Genomic DNA, 14,918 nt, shown 5'->3' with positions numbered 1-14,918 from the left:
GCCAGATTTCAAAGGCCTCTCTTCAAAGATGCCTGTATTGAATGTGTTTTCTGTATTTCGTGGTAAGTTTAGATTAATAACAAAAAAAAGCTATGAGCATGTAGATATTTTGACCAACCTATAAAATTTCCACTCATCCAATTCACCTGAGCAGTTCTACTAAAGTCCGAACTACTCCTGTGTCCATCTATATGCCATTAGGCTAGAAAAATACAAGCTTAAGTGCACATGTGCACACACACACACATATACACACACACACACACACACACACACACGCACACGCAGACTGTTAATCAAGTTTATCCTAAAGCTACCTCCTTACATATTTTAAGTTCTGCCTAAAGGTTTCTCCATACATAGTGAACCATAACCTAATTGGATGTGTAACCTACTCTTGTGCCAATCATTGTGACACACTGTTAAAACTGTGTTCAAGTAAGTCATATGCTGAGCTGCAACCAATCTGGCTATTTCTGTACCTCATTTCTGTTTTCTGTACATCACTTTCCTTTTTCTGTCCATAAATCGTCTTCTACTAGTGTCTGCACTGGAGTCTCTCAGAACCTATCCTGGCTCAGGTAGAATAATTTGTGAATTGTCCTTTGCCCAATTAAACTCTGTTAAATTAGATTTGTCTAAGGTTTTTCTTTTAACAATATGTATATACATAATCAATCAATCAGTTCCAAAATTCCCACCTCATATTGTTTGGCTGTGTCCCACCCAAATCTCATCTTGAGTTATAGTTCCCATAATCCTCACATTTTGTGGGAGGGACCTTCATGGTGGGAGGTAATTGAATCATGGGGATGGTTACCCTCATGCTGTTCTCATGATAGTGAGTTCTCACAAGATATGATAGTTTTATAAGGGGATTTTCCCCCTTTTGCTTAACACTTCTCTCTCCTGCCGCCATATGAAGAAGAATGTGTTTGCTTCCCCTTCCGCCATGACTGTAAGTTTCTTGAGGCCTCCCCAGCCACGCAGAACTGTGAGTCAATTAAAAATATTTCCTTTATAAATTACCCAGTCTTGTTTATTTTTTCATAGCAGCATGAGAATGGACTAATACACCACCCAAGTTTGAGCAGAAAACAGACACACTTTAGCATTTATTAAAATAATCCTTTAAAAAACTATCTATTTTTTTCAATGACCATGGTATTCTATTTAGGTATTTCTAGTCAAGTCTTTGGGCATATGATATGCTTCAATTCACAGGACCAGGTTACCTGGTTAGGATCAGGATCAACTTCATCCCAGTTGTGAGTGACATGACCTTCGTCAATGGATTCAAAGGGTTTGTGAGAAACTGAAGGTAGAATCCTATACAGCCAGCTAGAGGGAAAAGCATATAAGATATACAAGCTTTAGAGTAATGTTCTGAGTGATACACAGAATGGCTCAGGCAGTACCATTAGGAAGACACTCTAGTCAACAGCGACCTGTGGGCTCTAATGTGTGAAGCAGTGAAGCAATGTCACAGCATCACTTTTTAATGGCCATCTCCTGCCCACAGCCCTGGCCTCTTCTCACTTTTTCATTCCACCCGTCATGCTTCAAATGGACTCTGACTCATGGTTATTTCCATGCTGCCAAAAAATGAAGAATTGTCTTTTCTAAAAACTATAAAGGAAGGGGAAGTACCTTGAGGGATATCTGTGTAGGAAAATCCACAGAAAAACATTAGCTTATGTGTATCATAGGATGCTAGTCCTTGCTCTGGAAGGCAAGAACAATGAGTTCTACGTAGCTTGAGAGAATATGGGTGGTATCTTTGTTATTTTTGAAATAATAAATCAATTTTCTCCTTTAAAATTACAAAAGTAGTACATGCCAAAGGTAAAAATAATTCAAGTAATTAAAAAAGTCCTGAAAGGTAGATGGCTCCTTCCTCCTCCAGTTTCTTCAGGGCTATTCCTCAGAGGCATCGGAGCTTAGTGATTTTCTTATATATTTCTTATATATTCTTTCAGATACATCCAATGCATTTCTAAACAAAATTATCAGATCATTTTAACACTTTATTATCATACTAACAATGTGTGAGAGTGCCTGGTCACCCACACCTTCACAAATCTGGAGTATTATTAAAAATTTTAGTGTTTTAGGTGAAAAATAGTATCTCATTTTATTTTGTATTTCCTTTATTATGAGTTACAAAATACAAAATATTTCCAAAAAGCAAGTCTATTTGTTTATTGGCTCTTTATAGTTTTTCTATGAATTACTTGTAAAAGTCCTTTATCATTTTCTATTGGGTTTATTTGTCTTTTTGATATTAATTTATAAGAGAAAAAGATGCTGGAGAGGCTGTGGAGAGATAAGAACGCTTTTACACTGTTGGTGGGAATGTAAATTAGTTCAACCATTGTGGAAGGCAGTGTGGTGATTCCTCAAAGACCTACAATGAGAAATACCATTTGACCCAGCCATCCCATTACTGGGTGCATACCCAAAAGAATATAAATCATTCTGTTATGAAGACACATGCACACATATGTTTATTGCAGCACTATTCACAATGGCAAAGACATAGAATCAACCCAAATGCCCATCAATGATAGACTGGATAAAGAAAATGTGGTACATATACACCATGGAATACTATGCAGCCACAAAAAGGAATGAGATCAGGTCCTTTGCAGAGACATGGATGGAACTGGAAGCCAATGTTCTCAGTGAACTAAAGCAGGAACAGAAAACCAAACACCGCATGTTCTCACTCATAAGTGGGAGCTGAACAATGAGAACACATGGACACACTGAGGGGAATAACACACACTGGGGCCAGTTGGTGGGTGGGAGTTGCGGGAGGGAGAGCATTTAAAAAATGGCTAATGTATGCTGGGCTTAATACTTAGGTGATGGGTTGATAGGTGCAGCAAACCACCATGGCACACGTTTACCTATGTAACAAACCTGCGCATCCTGCACCTATACCCCAGAACTTAAAATAAAATAAAAATAAATTAACATTTCTGTACTCCAAAATTATAAGAGTGTATGTCCATGTTTTATTGTAGTATATTTATGCCTTTATTTGTTTTCCTTTCTTTTCTTTTTAAAGTGTGTCCTCTCTACTAGGACCAGATCTCAGGCTTCAGGAAGGGAAGAAGACTCTGATAAAGGAATCTGAAAGGACACCAGGATGAGACCTTCCAGAAGTTGGAAGGGACATTGAAGCTCACTAAGAGGTACCCAAGTCCTTTCAGAGGCTACTACCCTGACAAAATACAGAAGGACAATGGAAGACCAGACCTGAATCAACAGGCTCTGGCCCTTTCAAGACCAAGGACGGTCTATCTCAGTGAGTTGAGTTGGCCTGGCCCAACATTGAGCCATCTGGGGGAAAAAGGGCTAGATCTGTTTAGTTTCCATTTGATCCCTCCATCTCTTGATGACGTGACCTCAGACCTTGGTCTTACTAAGCCTCTCCAGCTCCCAGTATATGAAGTTCAGAGCATGTGTGTATGTCTTGGAACCACCTGTGTGATCCTGGGAGAGTTACTAGACTTCCTGAACCTTATGTTCTTCATCCTTGTCTCCTAAGATTGTTGTGAGAACTCAAAGAGTTTGTGTACCAAAAATGCCTGGCATACAGTAGCTGCTGGCTTATTAGGTGTTTGTTAAATTGCCTTTCTTCTCTTAATCTTCTGAATTTTTATCACAGTCCACATTTTCCAAATTCTCTCTCCAGACTCTTGCCTTTTCAAGACCCAAGGGATCAATCAGCTAGCTAATCTAATAAAAATCCTTGATAGGTAGGTAGGTAGGTAGGTAGGTAGGTAAGTAGGTAGGTAGACTCTTCAATAGTTTCATGGTGGCCCTGCATGCTATGGTTCTGATGAGTAATAACTAAGTATTTCAGGCTGGCCTACTTGTGGATAGGACTGGTCCTGTCTTCCCACTGGAGATTTTGAGTGGGAAGCATTTCCACAAAATTCTTGTGGATATCTTTGAGGAGTTCTTCTAAATAGATGGGTGAGCCATACCTAGTGTCCCTTGTTTTTTAGCTGAGTTTATAAAACTCCCCAGGCAGCACTACATTGCCCTGAACAGAGATTTAATTCTGATTCAGGGAACAGTGCCAGCTTCTTAATGAAATGCCAACAGCTCCTTTTCAGCCTCCTGGAACAAAGCTCAGCTCCTGCTGGCTGAAGATATTGCTGAATAATGGGGACAGGCAACAGAATCCGGAGACCAGGTGGCTTGTTAGGGAATGGGCCATAAAGTCAAGAACATAGTCATAGAGGACAGGTTGTCATAAATTAGAATGGACAGAATTATCTGCGTGCTTACCTTACCCTATTTGGGCTTACAGAGAGAGAGACAGAGAGAGACAGAGAGAGAGAGACAGAGAGAGAGAGAGAGAGAGAGAAAGATGATTAAATAACGAAGGAATTATCCCCTGATTTTTGACATGTATAGAAAACTTTCTCTATCTCTTCCTCTTTCCATGCATATATCTATTGAGAGAAAAGTACTGTTAATACTGACATTGTAACATAGCACTTGCCGTATATCATGCCCAGTTCTCTTGACAGCCTCCTAGAGATACCCTGGAAATGAGGCAGAAACTCTGCTATGATGGCAATACTTAATGATAGTTATTATGACAATAACTAGCATTAACTGAGCACTAACCATGTGCCTGTGGCCATGTGCTAAGCTAAGGTAGTGTGCTTTACACACATCCTTTCTTTTAATCCTCACCACAGCTATGAAATAGGTACCATAATTATCTTTGTTTTACGAATGAAGAACTAGAAGATCCAAGAGGGCAGATCATTTACCCAAGGCCATACAGCTGGAAAAGGATTTATACTCAGGAGGCCTGCCTCCAGGGTGGCCATGATTAAACCATGCAATCTTTATCATTTGTATGGTCCATTATAGTTTTGTACTTACTATCTCATTTGCTTCTCAGAAGGACCTGTGGAGATAAACCCAGGCTGCGCTGCTAAGCAGTACAAGACCACGTGCCCTTCTCCCCAGGTCTCTGATATCAGCAGCATTCCTCTTCACAAATGCCTTAGCCTGAAATTTTTATAATTAGACACTATTTGTTTAAATCATAACACTTACTGCCTCCCAAAACTATAACAAATACTGCATCCAACCTGCCTGATATGAGTTAATCAAGGGATCATGTTCATTGACCTGGGTGTAGGATTAGAGCAAACATGGAACGTGGCCTACTATGTAAATGAATATGCTAGTTTCTAGCAAAGGCAAATACCAGAGTAAAAACCTTATTAATTCAAACCACAATGGGCCATAATACATGACTTTTTAGCTATCCAAGCTTCGTTTACCCAACATTTTCTTGCAAAGAACATACCTCTAGTCAGCTGAGAAAGATACTGCTCTGAATCTTCCATAATTGTGACTTAGTCATTATAAAACAAAACAAAACAGGTAAACCCCAAGCCAAAACTCAGCAGGACAGTCTTTAGAAGGAGGCCAAACTATTAGGAATATTTCCTTCTGAGTATAGGAGATAATTTGTAAATGGAACTGGACATTTGTATTTTCCCAGCTCTGTGCAGCTTTCCTTCACCTTCTTCCACCAGTCACTTGGTGCTAGCTGGCAGGAAGTTCATTCTCTTCTGACCATGACCCAGACCATAGCCTATAAGAAGCAGGACCTTGGGAAGCTCTGGGAGGCTGTGGCCCAGGGGAAGGAGGCAGCACAAAGTCCCTGTCATAGTTCCCACAGTCTGCAGGTCAGAATTCATCTAATCCTTGTACCTTCTCTTATTGGTGCTCCGCGGACAAGTGAAAGCCGATCCTGAGAGCTGCTCAGCATAGAGATTGTAGGGGCAGACCTGAGGATTATTCTGAAACAAAGGATTCAATAAACAATATTACTCCCATCTGAAAAGCATCCCACCTTCCCACCAACCAACTCAGTACGGGGATGGGGATGCTCTGGGCCACTGCACATGACCATCTCCAACCCGATATGTTTCTTGTAACAATTTTTGATGTGACTTGCCGCCCGATTATAAAAGTAATATATGTTTATTGTAGAAAATTTATAAACTATACGATATCACCCATTATCTCACAACCAGAAATAACCGAGCGTTAACATGTTGGTATTTTTCCTTGCATTCTTATCCTCCAAAATTGTGACCCTATCATACCTGTAACCCTGTAATAATCAGGCATTTTTTCTGTTTTTTTAAGAAATGAGGATTTTTTATGCCATGATACAGTCTTCAAAAAGTTTTGAAAATATTTTTTTTTACTGCGTTGTGGCTTTTCTAGCCAGCACTAGTATGAACATCTTTGTGCATACATGTTAAAGCACCTTGTTATTTTATCATAATTTTCACATCTATGGTGTTCAAGGGGAATTTGAGGAATTCTCTTTAACCCTGGATTTTTGGGGATCCCACTGGAAACCCTATAGTTAATTTTACTAGTTTGGATTGGCTGCTGTGCCACCAATCCAATTTTAATCTTGTTGTCATTGCTCTGTATCTTCATTGCCCCTATGACTTGGGAAACCCCTAGACAGTTCACAGGCTAGAAGGGAAGAGCCACGGTGGGTGGAGGCACTTTGGCCTGAAAGCTAGTCATCCAGGAATAGGATTCAGAGCTCTTCTAAGCACTTTATTTGCTCGTACCTGTCCTTCTGGCAGGGAACCTGGGCAGCGAGGATCCTCTGAGGAACACTCATTCCCGAATCCAGAAATGTACTGTATGTGACAAAGACACAAATGCCACCATTAGTAGGATTTAAAGAGCATTTCAGAAAGTTGGCAGTTTACAAAGGTAAGAATTTCTATATGGACATATGTTTGTGTATGATGTTCCGCATATAATATCTTTACTATGTCTTGACACATGAATCATTTAGGGAAGACAATATGCTTTCTGTGAATTTTAAAGACTTCTAATTAATCAGAAGAGTGCTGGATATTGCATAGACTTCTCTACCCTTAGCTGTGCTTAGCTGATTTATGGGTCTACACTGTAACCTCCCTGAACTTGAGACTCCATTTCCCTTTCAAACTCTGGGAAAAAAAAAGCATCTAGGAAGAGGTGTGTGGGTCCAACCCCGACAGCAAAACCCTCTCCAAACTAGCCTTGCTGCAAGCAGAAGCCTCTGCTATCTGCCTCATCTATGGAACACATCTATATTTGTGTGAATGCATGAAAATAAAGTTTTAAGATATGGGTGGCCTTCAGGAGACATGCCAGCCCAGAATCTTTTCACAATGACACAATGGAACCTACTCTGATTGCCATCTCTTCACTTTACACCCAGAGGAAAAAAAAAGTTGAAGGGTTTCTCAACAAGGTAAGTCATGGAGAGCCCCTGAAACTTACTCTTGCAACACTCAACACACTTGTGAGTTCTTGTGCACTGTCTGGTTCTTTTGCTAGCCTATAAGCTGCATGAAGGCTGGGACTATGGCAGTCTTGGCTCATAGAAGGTAATCAGTGGAAATTTGTGGATTGATTGAGTTTTTCCCTTAAAGCCAATTCTAATGTAAGTGTATGTGTGCTGCTGTAAATAGGGTTAGAACCCTCTTTGCTCTAACTTAAATACCAATTGATTTTAGCCCAGGATAATGAAAGTGCAGTCTTGCTCAGTGAGCGAAATGTCACCATCTGAACACATCTCCTTAAGAGATATAAGAAGGGTGGAAGTGGGTGAAGGGTAGGCCCTCCAGCATTCTCAGTTGTTGTGGGAAGTCTGGGACCCCAAATGGAGGGACCGGCTGAAGCCATGGCAGAAGAACGTGGATAGTGAAGATTTCATGGACATTTATTAGTTCCCCAAATTAATACTTTTGTAATTTCTTATGCTTGTCTTTGCTGCAATCTCTAAACATATATTGTAAAGATTTCATGGACACTTATCACTTCCCCGTCAATACCCTTGTGATTTCCTATGCCTGTCTTTACTTTAATCTCTTAATCCTGTCAGCTGAGGAGGATGTATATTGCCTCAGGACCCTGTAATAATTGCATTAGCTGCACAAATTGTACAGCATTTGTGTTTGAGCAATATGAAATCTGGGCACCTTGAAAAAAAACCAGGATAACAGCAATTGTTCAGGGAATAAGAGAGATAACCTTAAACTCTGACCACCGGTGAGCTGGGCAGAACAGAGCCATATTTCTCTTCTTTCAAAAGCAAATGGGAGAAATATCACTGAATTCTTTTTCTCAGCATGGAACATCCCTGAGAAAGAGAATACACGCCTGGAGGAATAGGCTTATAAACAGCCCCCAAGGTGCACCTGTCTCTTATGGTCGAGACTGCAGGGGTGAAATAGACCCCAGTTTCCCATAGCGCTCCCAGGCTTATTAGGAAGAGGAAATTCCCGCCTAACAAATTTTGGTCAGACCAGTTGATCTCAAAAACCCTGTCTCCTGATAAGATGTTGTCAATGACAATGGTGCCCGAAACTTCATTAGCAATTTTAATTTCGCCCCAGTCCTGTGGTCCTGTGATCTTGCCCTGCCTCCACTTGCCTTGTGATATTCTATTACCTTGTAAAGTACTTGATGTCTGTGACCCACACCTATTCGCACACTCTCTCCCCTTTTGAAAATCCCTAATAAAAACTTGCTGGTTTTTGTGGCTTGTGGGGGGGCATCACGGAACCTACCAACATGTGATGTCTCCCCCGGACAACTGGCTTTAAAATTTCTCTCTTTTGTACTCTGTCCCTTTATTTCTCAAGCTGGCCGATGCTTAGGGAAAATAGAAAAGAATCTACGTGAATATTGGGGCAGGTTCCCCAACACTCAGTGGCATGGAGATGTAATAAGCCTGGATGTGTGAGTGATGATTAGGCCAACAACAGTCTATATTTGGAAGAAATATCAGATGTGAATGTTATGACCTAGGAAGCAATGGAAGTGAAAAATTATTCTTTTTGCCTTCAGACTCAATATTTTGTATATTTGAGAATCTGTCGTCACAAGAAATACTAAGTTATATACTGATTTGTTAAAAGCAGCAGCATGCAGTTAGGATGATATCTTTGGGGAAATGGCAGAGAGCATCCAACATTCTGATTCTCTGCTGCATCCAATTTTCTTCTCTCAAAATGAACCCCATGCTCACCATCAACGGGATTGAATTTGAGCTGCTGAGAATTGGTAATAACCCCAAATTATCTTCAATTCTGTGAAATGGAATTTTAGACCAGCCTGTGACTGAAGCCACTGGGCATTACAGTGCCTTTGCTTTGTTCAACTGCCTCTCTGCAAGAGAGGAAAGAAGTCCGGAGTACAGCTGAGCTTTCTGGCAGGCACTGGTGGATTTACTCATTAACCTTCCCCATTCTTTGTAACTGCCGGCCTCAGAAGAGAGTTCAGGGTTATGTGTTTGGAGCACGAGTTAGTATATATGTTTCTGAAGCACTTGATTCAGACTGTGCTTTAAAAAATAGGAAAGAAAGTAGAAAGAACAGCTGGTGGTTTGGAAGGGAGCCACCAAGCACCAAGAGGTGTGAGTTCTGAATCCGTTTCTCAATCTTAGCTGCAGTGCATTGGCTAAAGAGGAAGGTGAAAACTGCTGAGTCACTATCAAATCAATTGGTTTTTCTAATCCCCTGAGATAAAAAGTACAGAGTTTATTACAGCTTTAAAATGCCATGTCCCTCACTGCCAAAGGCATCTGAATTAAGGAAGCAGTATTCGCAGCTGCTTTCTGCAGACATTGAGCTCAAGGACAGAATCTGAACTCTGCTTTTATCAGCTGTGAAAATCCGAGCATTCATTTCCAGCTGGTTCAGTGCCTATGTAAAAGTATATTGTGTACAAAAATAAGATTAAAAAGCTAACATTAAGCAAGTGTGTTTGTATGTTTTCTACAGTTCGGATTTCTGAATAATTTGATCTGACAGAAAAATATGATTTCATTTCTTTTCGAGAGAATTATATGCATACTTTCTAAATGCAAGAATAAATTCCTGAGCTCCATGTGACTTCAGTACCATCAGTTATTTGGCAGCTTATGAGTATACAGCTTTTTAATTTTCTCACCTGGTCCCCAGGATATGGTTTACTTGTCAGAGTAGTTTTATGAGGTGCTTTCTCCTGACTCTGATTCTAGGTAACACCTGATGAGATGAACAGATGGTGCACCTCGCTTCCTCTTACTGGGCATGAAGGAAAGAGAGAGAAGTCAGGGTAGAGATGAAACTACTGCTACCTTTTTTTTCTGTAGAAAAAGAGTCTAATATTTCTAGTTAACCTTGATGGGAACATAGAACATAGATTGTAAAGGGAACTTGCAGATTATTGCAGTAGGCTGAATAATGGCTCGCTCTGAAATGTATATATGGCTTAACCCCTGAAACCTGTGAGTATTACCTTTTCTAGCCAAACAGACTTTTGCATATATGATTAAAGATCTTGGGATGGGGAGATATCCTAATTATTTGGGTGTATCCTAAATGCAATCACAAGTGTCATTATAAGAGGGAGGCAAAGGGAGATTTGACTTATAAGAGGAGAAAAGGTGATGTGATTACAAAAGCAGAGATACATTTTTTTGAAGATAGAGGAAGAGGCTACAAACCAAGGAATGTGGGTAGCCTCTAGAAGAGGAAACAGAATCCATGGAAAAGGCAGGAAAACCCAATCTCTCATAGAATCTCCAGAAGAAATCAGCCACACTGACACCTCGACTTTAGCCCAGTGAAACCAATTTCACTTCTGACCACCACAACTTCAAGATAATAAATTTGTGTTGTTTTAAGCCAATAAATTTGTGGTAATTTTTTCCAGCAGCAACAGGAAATCAGTTATGTAGAATAGTAGGTCCCATCTCTGGCTAATCATTAGAATCACTCCAGAAGCTTGTTACATACAGACCCAGGGCCAGTGAATCAAGGATTTGGTGGTGGGGCCCAGAGCCTGAATATTAAGCAAGCTCTTCATTTTAGAAATGAGGAAACCAAGGTTGGGAGAAGCTAAGCAACTTACTCAAATACATAGGGTATTTCACTTTAAATTTAATTTTATTATCTTTTGAATTTTCTTCCCCCAATTGTACTTTTGTGTAAATGTGATTTCATTTATGGCTTTGTGTTCACATATTCATTAAAATGAAGAAATAAAAGATGCAAAACAGTTTTAAAAATTATATAATGTTTATTGATTAGAATGAATATGATGCAATCTGGTTTTCTGTGTTTGGATTCCTGACCTCTGGAGTTAACTTTTCTTTGTAAAGATTAGACAGCAGGCAGGGAAGAATGCCTTTGAAACTGAGAGCAAAGACTGGCATGCAATTTACATTGATGTCCTGGTGCTGTGCATAATAAGTTGCTTAAACATGACAGCAGGATAGGATTTTACATAAAATTTATTTATAAATGGTAAAGATGTTTCCAACCCCTGCAGAACTTCCTCATAGAATGTTCATCAGAAAACAAAGTTTCTACCTACTATTTCTTCCAAGACTTCAACTCCTACCACTGACATCATGACCCTCAGTTCTATTCCCCTAGCCGTGCCCACTCCCCTGAAATCCAGATCTATAAATCCAACCACCGCCTGGGTATCTCAATTTGGCTGTCCCTCCATCAACTCAAATTTGGCTGACACAGTTTTGGATTCTAGAGCATGCAGGCATTCTGTATGTGCTATGCCTTTGCACTCACTCTTCCCTCCAGACCCCATCCTTCTTCACTTTGCCAGTTCCTACTTCTCTCTTAAGACTCAGTTTAGGTATAGGCTCCTTTAGGAAATTTTTTTTGACTCTACCTAGCCCAGACTCAGTTCATCTACTATATTAATCTGCAGTATCATGCACTAGCACAAAATATTTGCTGAAAGAAAGAATGAGAGTTAACTTTTAGTCAGGCATAAAGAAAAAAAAACCAAAGTCTACTCCGGTGTTGAGTGTTTTCAGGATTCCTACCAATTAGGAAGGTGTTTGATTCTTCAAACTCAGAAACATCTCCCCTTAACTCAGCATCAAACTCAGCATCAGTTAGAGGGCATTAGGGCACTTCTCAAACCCTGCATTCTGGGAAGATGTCTGTTGTGGGGTGGTCTGGTCCACTTGGCCTGAGCCAAGGTTCCGGGTAGTTCTGTTCAGTTACACATGCATGTGTTGAGCATTGATGCAAGCCTGGGCAGGGCACTAGGCATGGTTTTAGATATTAGGGACATATTCTGTTTTCCTTGCCTTAAGATACCAGTCTAGTAGGAGCCACTAAGGGCCCTTTTTGAGCCTGGACTTCGCATTCAAACATACCGTTTCTAATCAAGTCATCTATTGGCAGTGACCTTGGGCAAATCATAGTCTCTCCAAGCATTACTTTTCTAATTGAAACAAGAACCTCTCCCTACACCCCAGATTTATTTTGAGGATTATGAGTTAATTCATAGTTAAAATGCCTAGCACCTAACAGCACATAACCCACACATACTTTTCAAATGCACATTACTAAAAAGAAGGAATGATTTCCTAGAGGAGGTGTTAGGGCTTCTACTGGCCAACTGCTGATTCAGAGCCTCAATTAACGAAATAGATTAAGCATATCTAATTGGTCACCGGAAGTGGTCCATGAAGCTGCAGCAATGGGAAGGTGTCAGAGCAGGGGGTGGGAAAGAGACATAGAGAGAAACGTGCATGTCCGTAGTGGAGGGGAGCTCTTAGGATGTCTACAGATTTCCAAGACAATAATTGAAATGAACAAAAGCAAGGGATGACCAATAAGAGCTTCATTTCTTTCCTTTATCACCTTTGCCTTGTTCTTCAGCCCCAGCCGTGCCCACAGACACCACAGTGAAGCCTCTGAACACAGGGGTTTGAACCAGGGCCTCTCCAAGTCTTTTCCAACTCTGATACCCTGGAGTTCTCAGAAGCTTCCATAAATTTTGGCTGAAGAAGCCACAGCAAACTTGCCAGATGGTTTCTTACCTTTAACGCAGCCATTTTCTCTCTCCTCTATGTGTGATGACTTCAGGAAACCCAGGCCCAGAGGATATAAAGCCACAAGGCTTCTTTCTCCTTCAAACCACTCTTTGGCTATTCCAGTTCCCACTGCTTCACTGTGCTTCACTGGTCAGCGCATCACTCAAACTAGCTGGAAGAATTGCCTAACTCATACACAGGGACAAAGTCCAGCAAGCTTATTTAACTGGTTACACAACTGCTTTTGGTTTTTACACAGTTTGTTCTTAAGTGTTTGCAGAGGCTTGGCTCCTCTTCACCTGAGGTAGAGATTGACTAATTATTTATTCCAGTTAAAAGTAGGCTTATTTCAAAAGGCAGAGAATTTGAAGCTATCGGGGAAAGGAACTGTGGCAGACAGTGCCTGCTGTGTGTGGTGGAGGATTCTCTGCTCAGTCCTGACTCAGGCTAGGAAGGAACAGGGCAGTGCTGAGTCTCCTGGAGAGCAGTGAGAAAACCCCCAGACATTTACCAGCTGCAGATGTTTACACTGGGGTAAGATGTTTACACACAGCCACCTGAAGACAGGGACTGGGACCAGAACCAGTTTTCTGCAGGTGCCTCCCAGGAATGAGCTCAGGTTCTTGGGTGAACCATTCAGAGCCTGAAACATTTCACTTAGAGCAAACTGATTATGTTTCCTACTGCTCCTTTTAATTTCTTAAAGTATGTTTAGTTTTCTTATAAATTCTTTGAGAGTTTTGTTTCCTAATGCCTCCATACTTCTAAAACAGACCAAGGGATTACTCTCCAGCCACCTTCTCCATGACTCCCTTGTTCTTCATCTTGGCCGCTCTCCTTGGTCATTGGCAGGTAGCAGCTTCATGACTAGTGGTGTTCAGAAAGGGGAAAACATATATTGAGTTTCTGCTTTTGTCAGATTTTTCCATATCTAACTTCAGAAAAACAGTCTTGTAAATTAGGCATTATCACAACTCAAATGCCAACAGACGAGGGAGGAAGTGTAAATGAATAAAGTAGGCTAGCTGATTTTTCAAGATAAGATGAAGCTCCAATTTTTAAACACTGGCAATTAGAGTGAGAGAGAGAAAAATCACCCTGTGGCAGATGGCAAAAAATGCCCCAATTCCTCCTATCCTTGTATGTGTGCCCCTTTGAATGTGACTTTGCTGTTCCTCCCATCAAGAGGTAGGGTCTTTTTCTTTGGCCAATAGCAAACATGACACAGAGTTTGAAACATGCTTGTGCCTTAGGACAGGGCCCATTCTTGCAGCCTGAGACCACAGTGCAAAGACACTGGGCTGGCCTCCAGAGGTCCAGGCAACAGCCCTGCAAGCCCCACAGGAACTGCCAGACATGTGAATGAGGCAGTCTGGCTGCCAGGTGACTGCAGAACATGTGTGATCCCAAGCAAGACCAGCAGAAGAACCACCAGTTAAATCTGGCTCAAACTGCTGAGCCACAGAATTGGGGAACAAATAGAATGGCATATTTCACACTACTAAATTTTGGGGTGGTTTGTTAAGCAGTGATAAATAACTGATATAATCATGCAGGTCGAAAAACACGTGCAGATTTGAAGTGGCCACAGGCTGCTAGTTTGAGACCCTCTGCTTTAGATAAATGGGCTTAAACAACTTCCAGGGGTCCCCAGACTCCAGCATACTGCAGTAGCAGCAGAATTATTGCCTGTGTATGAGGTGCTAGCACAGACTGGGCCAGACCAAAGGGGACATGTTGATAGGAAACATGCTGGTAGAAAACCATGCCTGCAGATCGGGCAGCTGATAGGAAACCTCAGCATATGTCAGCATAGACAGATGACATTGTGACATTATATAAACTACTCTGGAATTCATATGCAAACCTAGGAGGAAGGTAGGTGGAGGCCCTAGCTTTATTGAGGCTAAGTTTTCACTATTCCTATAACATGGAGACTCTGAAACTGAATTCGAGAAAATATCTCTTGTGTATCTAAGTTTATGAGTACCTTGGGTCTTCAATCTCT

At 41.0% G+C, this 14,918-nt stretch overlaps 1 protein-coding gene across 2 annotated transcripts in view; it reads right to left on the bottom strand.

The window, feature by feature from the left end:
- Window positions 1-13,377, bottom strand: part of HGD (homogentisate 1,2-dioxygenase) — a 55,600-nt gene extending 42,223 nt beyond the window's left edge. Inside the window, exons 1-4 of one of the 2 annotated variants that reach the window (XM_030801715.1) lie at window positions 12,917-13,377; window positions 6,642-6,713; window positions 5,758-5,846; window positions 1,236-1,341 (exon numbers count right to left, since the gene is read on the bottom strand). In XM_030801715.1, coding sequence (XP_030657575.1) covers window positions 1,236-1,341; window positions 5,758-5,846; window positions 6,642-6,713; window positions 12,917-12,931 — 282 coding nt within the window. In that variant the 5' untranslated portion in view covers window positions 12,932-13,377. The remainder of the gene's footprint in view (window positions 1-1,235; window positions 1,342-5,757; window positions 5,847-6,641; window positions 6,714-12,916) is intronic. The other variant, XM_030801716.1, reaches the window with a different exon arrangement.
- Between the last annotated feature and the right edge of the window lie 1,541 nt (window positions 13,378-14,918).

Source organism: Nomascus leucogenys, chromosome 21 (genome assembly GCF_006542625.1).
Source record: "Nomascus leucogenys isolate Asia chromosome 21, Asia_NLE_v1, whole genome shotgun sequence".
Classification (NCBI taxonomy): Eukaryota; Metazoa; Chordata; class Mammalia; order Primates; family Hylobatidae; genus Nomascus; species Nomascus leucogenys.
This window is presented reverse-complemented; position numbering and strand designations above follow the sequence as displayed.